At 35.5% G+C, this 12,465-nt stretch overlaps 1 protein-coding gene across 8 annotated transcripts in view; it reads left to right on the top strand.

Moving 5' to 3' along the window:
* Window positions 1-12,265, top strand: part of LOC132590551 (inositol polyphosphate-4-phosphatase type I A) — a 112,064-nt gene extending 99,799 nt beyond the window's left edge. For 5 of the 8 annotated variants that reach the window (XM_060263484.1, XM_060263479.1, XM_060263483.1 and 2 more), the window contains one exon: window positions 8,382-12,265. In XM_060263484.1, the coding sequence (XP_060119467.1) occupies window positions 8,382-8,514 (133 nt within the window). In that variant the 3' untranslated portion in view covers window positions 8,515-12,265. Of the gene's footprint in view, window positions 1-2,586; window positions 3,727-8,381 lie in introns of those variants that run through there. The other 3 variants (XM_060263477.1, XM_060263481.1, XM_060263480.1) reach the window with 3 other exon arrangements.
* Window positions 12,266-12,465: the final 200 nt, after the last annotated feature.

Below are 12,465 nucleotides of genomic sequence, written 5' to 3'. Positions count from 1 at the left end.
AAGGAATGGCAAAGCAGACAGTTTTTTCTGATCTGCCATTTCAAAAGTTTGTAAACTGAAATATTACCTTGGATGCCAGTTTGTTGTTTCACACCATTTCCTTAGAGGGAATCTTTTTTGTGACATACACATCTGCAGGTTGCATTGGTTTGCTATGCTTACTCTTCAGTAGCGGTACAATTTGTTCCTTTAGCAAATTGTCATTATGAATGTTTCATGATGCAGCAGTCAAAACCCATCACAACCTGTCATACCAATTTAACCTCTGTTTTCTGAAGCAGCAGACGTGTTTTCAAAATTAAATTCTCCTTTTAAAAAAAAAGTGAATGTTTATTGTTGTCCAATACATTGTTTCAAGCACTGCTGGAGAGCTCCAAGTTTACATACCCCCCTCCCCCCAAAAAAGAAAGGATAAGAAATCCCGTTTTAGTCTTTTATCAGTGTGGTTCAGCACTACTGTGGAGTCCTGTTTTCAGCATTCGCTCTTGCTGACTGTATTGTGTGTCTTCTCACCAAATTCTCTAGTGTTCAATTCTCTTATCCTTTCTGTATGTCTTTGCTATTTGACCTTTTCTGAATCTTCAATGGTCTGCGAAAAAAGTATTCATTGCTAGTGACGTGTTCATATTTCTGCCTTCTGAAGCTTGTCCATAAACTATAGGGTTCCATGAGATGGAATCCCACCAAGTGCAACTGATGTATGATTAAACCAGCTACGATGTTCAGAATATTATGCCAAAATATGAGAAACAGAAACATGCCCAATTGTTTTCTTATTAATTTTTCAGTAGTATTTTATGGTTTGTACTTTTAATCCCCCAAATTTGGTAATTTTGTGTTAAAATCAATTCTGTGTTGAAAGTGCTGAACAATGGCTGGTTTGCATTTAGTATCTTTAGCCCAGATCTGGAACTTGGGGGAGGGAGTAGAATTCCTTGTCATTATGTTGTTTTGAACAACTAGGAGAAAAACTATGGATGTTCATATGTAACAAAATTTGGAACATGTAAGTGTTGGAATTCTCTTACAATTCAAATTTTGTAATTAACAAATAAAAATGGAACAAGAAGACATTCCTTGGCTTGATTCTCTGCCTTGATAGTGTAGATTTGAAGAGAGAATTCATGAAAAGATCTTGCTGAACTATTAAAATAGCTGCTAGCTGGTTGGTTAAAGTTAATTTATGTTGCTTGAAATGAAGATAGCTTTCACATCCGGTACTGCAAAATAGCTTTTTTTGCATCAAGGTAGTATATTTATATCTTATGCTTACTTTTAAAATTACAAGGTGAGACCTTTCCAAGGAACTGTGGAGACAACAACTTGGGGACCCCCCCCCCCCCAGCTCTCTGTGCCCTCATAGGCTTGAGCAGTTGATCTTCCTTCCATCCTTTTTGTCCCATTAACACACCCAGCTTCTCTCAACATTTTGCCCATCTGGAGCATTTTCAGTCCTCATCGGGCCAGTTTTTAGAGTGTCCTCCCTTTCTTTTTGTTAATTTACAAAGTCATATTTTCTGTATACCACCTGGGGAGTCTGCTGAGATTCCTGTCCTGTTCATGGATGTCCCAGTTTTTCTGTGTTTTGTTATCTACACCCTGCATTGCTAGCCTGTTTACTAATTAGATAGAATAACAAGCTAGGGGCCTACAAGGAATTACAAGGGGAGAGATAATTTGGAAATTCCACCCTGCCCCCACTTCTCAATCTTTTATAGTGGTGATACCATTTGTCTTCAGCCTAAATCATGAACAAAGAATCAACAGTGATCAGATCTAAGGGGGAGGGGTACTTACCATCTGAACCCAAAAGGCTAAAATTTATTTTTAGTTTTGAAAATTTAAAATGAAACTATTAGTCAAAATTATTGTCCCAAATATAGGGTAGATGAAGAATTCTTGGTGGACAAGTCACCCTTTCTTAGCAGGTAGCACTTTTGGCTAAGAAAGAGGCCAATTTATTATGCTCATCAGTTTTTTAATGCCTTAAAAAGCATTTTCAGACTTAACCTACTAACTATTTTTAATGTGTCTATATTTAGTAACTAGGTTATTGCATTAACTCAATACAATTCTCATTGAAGAATTATTGAAAGGGTCAAATGCTATAATGGTTATTCATGTTCAGTTTTCTTTTCAGAGCTCCATTTCTTTGCAGCATGTGGAAGCATGGCTGAGTAGCATGGGACATTGCTTGGCGAAATGAGAAAATGAACATGGAAAACCATTGTTGTTCAACCTACATGTATTTATTTTCAGTAGACTACAGTATTCTTTCTTATTTTCTCTTTTTATTCTCTTTCTCTCTCCTTTATTCTATAATTGTGCCTTTTATTATTATTTTTTAAAATTGGCACACCTTCCTTCCTTCCTTTTACTTAACATATTCTATTTTCTGTTGTGGCTTCTTCAACATTTTTTCTTCTCTTCCCTGTATTATTTTTTTCTTTGCCACTTTTTGGTTTTATTTTGTCGTTGTTTTGGTACACCTGTTGCATGGCATATCTTTTGGGTACATCCATTGCATGTCTGTGTTCCTTTCTTCCTCTTATTTTCTGTTCTCCCTGAACTTCTTCCTTTTCACAGTATTGGAACACGGGAGGTAGTCACCCAGAAGAACTTGTGTGGCCTGGTGCCCATCCGGGATTTCAGGCTAGACCCCAGTCTTCTCTACTCTATTCCTTTGCTAGCTCTAAGCCCCAATTTACTGATTGTGTGGCTGTTTCTGAGCATTGCATACCTGGTGGCCAGATTACGTTGCAAATGAAGATGAATTTTAAAAGCAAACAAAGCAAAAATCCAATGAAGTGCCAGAATATTTATCACCACCTGGTACCTATTTTGTCAAAAGAATGTGTCATAGCATTGTCTGCCAAGAATTATTATTATGCCTTACAATTTTGTGTTTCTATTGTACTAAACTTGTAAATACACATCAAATTATTTTATGAAAAGGAATTGTATTGAACGCTTAAACTGTTGTTACACTTTCAGTGCTTGTAACATAGTCTGACAGCAGCCTGTTACCTTGGTACTTTAGCTATCCTGAAGATTAGTTTCTCTTACCAAATATTTTTTCAGGCATCCAAATCATCTGTCTCTCTCTCTTATGCAGTTTTGTTTCCAAAGTTTCATGTACTCTAGAGAAAGGTATCTAAAAAGAATTTGTACCTTTTTTTGTATATTCTTAAAAATATGTCAGTCTTACTTTTCATATTTACATGATACAAGAAGAAAAAATGTGGGAGTTTGTAACATTTGTCTGAACAATTATACTGAATACCTTTCTAACGAACTTCCAAACATAATCTCTAAATTAGGAAAGTATGTAGAACCATGCACTTGTTCCTTTGTCATACTTAATTATATTGCAACATACTATATCAACTAAAAAATTAACTTGAATTGCAGTATACTGCATGCAATATACTTTCAATATATTTATATATCTACTTTTTTATTGTATCAAAAAGGGGAAAGTATGCAGAAAGAGTAGCTACTAATCATCTGTAGTTCCATTTGAATCGTCAGAAAAATATTTTTATAATATGTATGATGGTATCATATGTTGTTTAATGCTGATGTTAAATATTGCCATAAAAAGTTGCACTAATCAGTTCACTGTTAACTTTAAGATAATTCTGATGAAATCATCTTAAATATTTGAAAGATGCTAATATATGTCAGAGACTGTTCCCACCCAATTACCCTCAAAGTTAAATGAGAATGAATGTCTACCATTGTTACATTGATTTATTTAAATATACATCTTCAGAAAACTCATAGCTTAAATACTAAATTTCCATTTTTGTGATGAATTTCATAAGGTAAAAATTATTAGATATTAAATACGAATTATATGGCTGAGAGAATTCTAAATTTCATGTTCTGTTGTGCTACAAACTACACATACTAGTAGGTGTATTGGATCAAATTAATTTTGACTGGCATAAGAGGTGGCTGTAGCCTCAACTACAGCCATCTTTGGACTCATAGAATGCTCCATTGTGCCTGGGCCCCATGATGCTCCAATAACAACTATAAGAAGTAGTCATGTGAGTTGGGTAGCTGAGTTCTTTCGCATGCAAAAATAACCTGTTCCTTTGGGGAACTATGACACTAGTGTTTAAAATATTCAGATAACTACTGCTTTTTCAAGACAACTTAAAATAGTTTATAAGAAGAAAATAGAATCTAAAGCCAATAAAATACCAAAACATATTTGAAAGAAGAGCCCAGACCAGCCAAATTCCTGTTCTAAAAGATCTTTACAGGCTTTCCAATACTCTAGCATAGAAGTAGCACTCGAGAGATAAGGTTGCTTCTTCAGAAACAAGATTCCAGAATTTATGGACTAGAACAACTTCTAGCTGTTACTGTCTTAAGCCGTCAAAACAATATATTGAATGAGCAATGCATATTAACTAAACTGTGGGATGTAGAGCAAGCTGATACAAGGTATGAAGGTACAAGATAGGGTATAAGTCCAAAAAATAGCTTGAATTGTGCCTAGGAGCAGATTGATAACCAATATAACTAATGCAGAACAAGCTGAATACATGTGAATCTCTCATGCATTTATTTAAAATATTGATGAGACATAATTATGTCTTGTTTTCCACCTGACTCACATAGGAGTATATTTGACCACACTTACGGCAATAAGCCCATTAATTTCAATCACTTGTGCTGCCAGATAATGCATGATGATAGCTGATAGGAAAGATTCACCTGTTCATTTGACGATAGTTTCAAGCGGGTAGCTATATTGGTCTGCAGTAGAAGAGCTATTTTGAGTCCTGAGTTACCTTCAAGGCCAATAAGATTTCCAGGTTATAAGTTTTCAAACCTCCCTTCATCAGATATTATTCATTTGAAGTTGACATCACATGTACTAAATTGTGTCTCTTGGGGTGGGGGTGGGGCGGGAAGTAGGATCCTGCTCAACTAGGGTCTGAATCACATCAGTTTGCAAGGGCATAGTTTACAGTGCATACAACAAAACTTTGTCGCCAGGAGTGAGTAATTTTTTTCCACTGACAATCAGATAGGGAAGCTTTTGTAAACCAGAAAAATATTTTTAATACTTATCTTTCTTCCTTCCAGCTGCTACAGATAATTAATTTATAGGTATGTTTGGGCAGGCTGTATAGTAGATACCTCTCCTCTTCTCTCTGATGCTAAAACAGTAGCTGCTATATGTACAGAGCTTTGTGTGCATACTGGAGCCCAGGAGTGATCCAGGTTGCACCACAAGGACTGTAATTTGTACAGAGTAGCCTGTAATTCACCATGACAGTACACATATATTTCCCTTATAATCAAAAGGTTCTGTGCCTTTTTCTGTAATGGTAATGGTTTTTCCTTAAAACATTTTTGTGCTTTAAAAGTGACGCTGAATAATATGAATTGTAGCAAAGACAGATACTGCAAGGAATTAAGAGTTCCAGTACTATGTTTAAGGAAGGAAAATAAAACATTTACTTGTGAAATAAAACAACATAAAATGCTTATTATTAGACACAGAGTTCATGTAATTAGTCAATCCCAGCTATGTAAAAATTTGCACATAATCCAGATAAAGATCCACAAATGTACGTTCTTCTTGGTTTCAGTGCAAGAGAATGAATATGCTTAAGCCTCCAACTAAAATCAACTGAGTTGTAAAAAAGCCTGTTTGGCTGGGTTGGGCCTCACATTGAAATTGGAATACATTATTATCAATGAAAATCTCAGCTCACCTTGGAAATAAAGATGCTGCAGTTTAACAAGGAGCATGTTAATTGTTGCTGTCATTAGTCTTTAAATTTCAAATAAATTACATCTGTCATATGTTTGTATACTGTCTTACAGTGATGCTCTAGCATGAAACCACTCTCATTTTCCCTTGTTAACTTTTGTGTGTCAAAGAAGCCAAAGAAAGAAAATGGGAAAACATTTTATGATGGTCTAAATTAATTTATGTCTATTAAAATTTTGTGCTTCCTTGCTGTACAGCTGTTCTTGAGAGCCATCAGTTTTCAGGAAATCGAATGGTCTTTGCAATAGAGTTCAGAATCTAAATGTAGAAAGTGCAATAGATCTCAGAAAGAGAGTATCACTAACCGCACAGGCTTTCATCAAGCCCTAACCATAGTGTCCTTTTAGGTATGGAAAGTACTGACCCAAATTCCTCTTAGTTCCAGAGCCTGAAATTGGTTTGCACATCTTGGATAAGAAAGAACATGCTTAGTGTTAACCATGATTAGCACTATGATAGACTTGGGTCAGCACACCAATCAGTTGACCAACACTTACTTGAGCATGGTTGTCACATATTCTATGAAGCCAAGCCTGCCCTTGGCAGATGGCAACTATCCTTTTTGTTGTTTCATTGTGATGCCATTGTTTGTGAGTGAGGGCATGAGTATGAGGTCCTTTTGCCCTATCGCCCTGCAGCCATCAGGGGCAGCCCTAACAGAAAAGCTTCTCCTACTGGCCAACTGTAATTACAGGCATTTCCAAAGCAGAACTTTATTTGTTGTCTAGTTAGCACAACTGCCTGTAAAAATTTACTTTTAAAAAGTCATTGTTACTTGATTCTAATTTTGAAACTGTAGGCCAACCTTGGTGGTCAACATAAAAGCCAAAGAAAAGATTTGTTTAATAAATTGTTCACGATTAAAGAAACCGTATCTAACATTAACAGTTAGAATTATAATGATTTCTTACAATTTTTACAATGGTGATTTCATTGTTTTAAACAGTTAAAATATTTGACCAGTATTTAATCTAACTATTAAACAAATATTTTGACTAGTAAAATAGCCACCCTAGTACATACCTATAAATAAAATTTAAGCTGAGAAGGAAGTGGAAATCTGTACCAGACAGGGAAAGGAGGGCATAGGAGCCCACTACCCACTGCTGTTCTTCTAACCATGGTCTGGAGTCAGCTGTGTTACTTCTACAGTAATAATAAATTTAATAAATTTTATTTATATCCCGCCCTCCCCGCCTAGGCAGGCTCAGGGCGGCTGACAAGAGTTCGATAAAATTATACAATATAAAATATACAATATAAGGTAATTTAAAACAACATTTAAGTTATACATTGATTTAAAACAACAATCTAAAACCAGTTCCAAATGTCTGGATCATTCCATAATTTAAACGGCGGTGATCTTCCTGATGTTATCTGTACACTTGTATTATGGCAGGGGTCACTAGATAAATAGTTGGTAATTAAACAGCCATCCTATCAAGTTCTACAAACGCCTGCTTGAAAAGGATGGTCTTACAGGCCCTGCGGAATTGGTCCAAATTCCGCAGGGCCCGTACCTCCTCCGGAAGTTGATTCCAAAGGCACGGGGCTATAACAGAGAAGGCCCGTGCCCGTGTACTCTGTAATTTCGCCTCCTTTGGCCCAGGGATAGTCAGCGTGTTCTTCCCTGCCGACCTCAGTGCTCTTTGGGGCTCATATGGGGAATATGAAGAAAATAGGCAAATATGAAGAAAAAAATTATATTCCAAAATGCTTACAGCATTTGGTGAATGTTGATGACTATTTTGAAAAGAGTATTTTTCAAACAATTTAGCAATGTCAGAATTGAGGGACTGTATTTTTTATTATTATTATTATTATTATTATTATTATTATTATTATTATTATTATTATTAATTAATTTATTTATTTCATTTATATCCCGCCCTCCCCCACCTAGGCAGGCTCAGGGCGGCTAACAACATTCCATAAAAACATACAGTAATAAATAAAACCCTAGATTTACAATATAGAACAATAAGACATTAAAACAGTAAGTTAAAACCAATCCAGTAAATACATTGATTTACATAATAATACTGTGATTACAATACAATACAATAGGCTGATTACATACTAATGTATGGCAAATTATCCAGTTAGAACTAACTCTCAGTAAGGCTCTTGATAAACTAATATGTAGGAAACAATAGTTATTGAAAAGCATTCATTTCAAGACTAGCATTTTCTTTTAGCTCATTAATCCCATGGTGGCTTGAATCAAGAGTTTTAGAGCCCTATATGCAATGAAATGACCTAAAACTTCAGAGCACCTGTATCATGAAATTCATAGGAGCATCACAGAGAGAAATGTGCATTGCAGCTAGATAACACTGTTGCTTTTTAGAACTGCAAGGCTTAGTAGCCAGACCACAGCATGTTTCTATTTCATGTTCATCATACCTGCGTTGTTTAGTGATCCACTGCTTCCAATATTTGCGATGGCAAATTATTCAAGCTCCCATTATAGTATTTTAACATTATGAAATGACCAGCTCATGTCACCACAGCCAAAATATTTTGTTTGATTTTTTTGTTTTTACTGCTGTCATTTTTGTGCTTGTCTTTTTTTCCCCAGTGAGGGTTGTCGAAGAGAAAATACAATGAAGAATGTTGGATGTCGCAAGTATGCATTTAATTCCCTGCAACTGAAGGCTTTCCCCAAGCATTACAGGCCTCCTGAAGGAACTTATGGAAAAGTTGAATCATAAGATTATAGTGTCTTGCAATCAGTTGTTCCGTTAAAACATGTGGATACACTCAACTTTAGTATATGAACTTTGGCAATAAAGTCAAAAACAATTTTTGTACGTTTCACTAGGTAACACTGAGTTGAATTGGATTCCCTAGGAATAATTATTCTCCCTTATAACATGAAAATATTGTGATGACTATCTGCTTATATAACTATCCATCAGTTTATGTAAGATGCCTGAATATACTACATCACTGATTTCTTACCTATATGCCTAAAGAAGGGAGGTAACTCCTAGACTGTCCAGGATTTTATGAATGATATTTAGGCAGCTGTTTCACACATCTTTTTATACTGATTTGATTTGAGATTTTCATAATACTTTTTAGAACCTCAGAGTTGTAAATAGTAAACTAAAGGACACAAGGCAGTTTGGTAAGAGGCATTGTTACAGCAAAAGCTCCACTTTTAAAACTAGGGCAGCACAATACATTTTAAACCAGGAGCTTAACATGTTTTACTATATATGGAACACTATTAATTTGTAATATACAAGCCCAGGAACTGACACAAGACCCACTTGGTTCAGAAATTGAATTGGGCCTGTGATGCCTTCAGTTGACTTCAGAAATGTTTACAATTTTCATTATTTTTGAGTAGCTGTCAAATCCAACATTTCAGCTAGTTTAAGACAGAAGACTCTTTTGGCATGCAAGAAGGCTATGTTGGTGATTGCAGGACCCAGACAGAAAAAAAATGTGTGGGAAAAGACTACAATGAGGAAGGGAATCAGATGAGATCCTTTTTGCACCAATGAAAAAACTGGCAGGATCCCAGCTAGTATTTAAATTGCATGGTCAAGAGACAGTAGCATGCAACAGAGCACTGCATGTGACTTGTAATCATGGGTGGTAATTGTGAGCAGTAAGACTCCTGGCATTGCAAGCCAGGTAGGAAAAGTGCAAACTCCTATGCCCTGTAAAGTGCCAATGGGGATTTCATGGGCCAGGTCACTTGTATTTGGATCATCTGTTGTTTCAGATCCTGTTACTTTGGGCCCTTTTCTATGTGCATTAGGCATGTTACTTCACACAGCAATGTTCAGTGGAAGCCAATATTTTGAAGCAGATCTCTGGATTTTGTCCCCTGCTCACTGCAGTACCTTATGCAGGTTACTTGTACAGTTTTTAGCTGTTCCATGCAAACACATCTTCTATCAAATACCTAAAGTGCTTGAAGGATAGCATGACTCTGTTTAGCATTTGAGATATCTAAGGGGCTTAGGTGTGCATAAATCTGCATAGGCATCAGGTTGTGATTTTCTCATTTCCCTTTTTCACTTCCATTTAGATTTAGATAGCATTTTAAAATGTAAAGGACTTTATACTTCCAGAGCATTATGTACTACACACAACCAAATGTTTCCCATGATTTTTATGTGTCTCCCTAATTGTTGAGTATGATATTTTGAATATTAGTCCTACCAAGAGCTTTCTTTTTGTTAATATCCACTATTTCAGGGCAGTGGTTTGCTTTTTCATTCATTGTTACAGCATCAGTAGAAAGTGGGTTTTAATTTGTTGATTAACAGTAACAATTGGTGTACTAACAACTATTAAATGTAAAATCCTATTTTTTCAAATCTCTTCTGAGACCCAGTTCATATATTTGTTTTAGAGGTGATAACATCTGCACATGGTGATTTTATTGTGTCGTCTTCACATGGGAGAGGGTTGTGCAGAAAGCCTCCATGTGACAAATGCAAGTCAGTTACGACTTTATATAGATAGCGACATGAATTTACCCCCTTGTAAGTTGTTTCAGCACAAAAATAAATGTGTGAGTGCTGCAGTAGATGGTAAGATGGTGCAATACATTCCGCTGCTGACCCTAATACACATTCATCAGTTCCTCCAGTAAATAGTGTATATTTCAAAGTAAGAATGAAGCATTGGTTTCTGAACCATATCATGTTCTATCTTGGTTTATTCTAGTGTATGATATTCAAAGATTTTCTTTTCACTCTAAGGCTGCAATCCAAAATAAACTTTTATAAGTACACTTATTTAGAATCATGGGTCTTGTAATGGAATGTGGTTCAGTTTGCCTCAAGAAAATAACTTAATATACATGTGGTATTTTCTAAGTGCGTTTTACTTCTTTCTGATGTTTTTGTTTGCACTTTAATTTCTTGCAGCTTTTGATTATTAATTCTATTCCAGTGGTAACTGCTTTTCACTGTTTGCTGTTAGCAATTCAGTGTCTTACCTGCTCTGTAGACATTGTACTCATGATTTTGCTGAATTTGGTTCTTTTTTACTGCTTCAGTCTTTCTTGCCATTACGAAGTTATGATCCCATGTTACCTGTTTAACCTCAGATCTCTGCACCATGTCAAATGTTGTGAAATGTTAAACTTATACAGTTGAGAAAAGTCTTACTGATATAGTAGACAAATTTGTATTTTTAATTTATTCTGTTCCCAAACCTCTTATTTTGATATATTTTAATCACATATTTAAAATACCTTTAGTTTTAAATACTCTTAGATGGAAGACTTGTACAGTTATTAGTTAAGATTTTGGTAATTCTAAAGTAAGCAAGTAAATGTTTATGATTGTACATACAGATGTATATGCCTGTATGACATTTCTAGATACAACATGCGTGTCCTGTTTTGGCCCCCTTTTCAGGCACAGCAGCTCCTATAGCTTCTCCCCATTCTTGAGGTGTGCCAATTCATTTATATGGAAAGCATAGCTCTGCATATACAAGGAGATGCATGCTGCACTGCTCTTTTCATTGAATAAATGTGAACCCCATATCACTGGAGGGCTGTTTGTGCATCAGAGCCCAAAAGGCACTCTTGCATGGGACATATGTCAGCACTGTAAAGTGTGCTAGGAAAATTTTAGGCCAGATGTCCAACCTATTTGTTTAGCATCACTTTAATTAAGACCCTTTTAAAATGCAATCAGTCTTTATTAAATACTTGAATTCTATTAAAATTGCTTGTTTTACAAAACTGCTTTCACATTGGACTTTGCTAACAGCATTGCAGTAATATTCAGAATAATTTCTAAACTCTTCATGTTCATTCTTTGCTCTTCCTTTTTAAAGTGGGGAACACCAACTGCACTGTTGCATTAGATACAAGGAAGGGGTGCAGTAGTGCAGTCTCACTCTTTTTGGTTGCAATAAGCAGAACAACCCTGTCCAGCGCATCTTTTATACATAAAATATGTCATGCACGTAAATAGGATCCCACAAAGACCAGAGTGAGCAGAGCTTGATAAAAAATGGAAAACTGTGAAACAAATTCGTGTAGGAAATGTCATATGTCTGATTTTTAAAAAATGTTTTAATTTTGCACAGGAAAGACATTCTTAAGGATTACAATGATATGAAGTTCTAGCTAATGTTCTTTTTGAGTACCTTTTTAAAAAAAATGAAGAATACTTCAGAAGAAAACTGCTGCCAAGTTATGTTCTGTGTATATTCTGTGAAAGCTCCCGCAGCACAGTTGCCTTTGGGTTTCACCTATGTATGTAGAGTTAATGTACAGCACAGTTTTGTCCCAACACAGTTGTACTTGCCAAGCTTTGTGCATTGAATTTTTTTTATTTATTTGGTTGTTTGGGGGCAGTATTAATATACCATAAACATATGGTTACTGTTTTATATAGTCTTAATTCATCCAATCCATGTATGCTGTAAATGTGCTAGTCTTTAGGGATTAAAAAAAAATAAAGAACTGACAAGAATGCTGAGATGACTATTTCTTCAATTGTTAAATGCGATTTTCAAGGATGGGCATTTAATTCTTTATTTAACTACTTCATCAGTTTTCCTTGGTAGACATTGCTTTGATGCTCTTAAACTTTTGTTTCTTGTTGCTGGTGAAGACATTCCTACTACTGTGCTTTCAAACATGATGAAGAATAACTGCATATTTCTCCTCTTAATTA

This window comes from Heteronotia binoei, unplaced genomic scaffold, assembly GCF_032191835.1.
Source record: "Heteronotia binoei isolate CCM8104 ecotype False Entrance Well unplaced genomic scaffold, APGP_CSIRO_Hbin_v1 ptg000294l, whole genome shotgun sequence".
Classification (NCBI taxonomy): Eukaryota; Metazoa; Chordata; class Lepidosauria; order Squamata; family Gekkonidae; genus Heteronotia; species Heteronotia binoei.
This window is presented reverse-complemented; position numbering and strand designations above follow the sequence as displayed.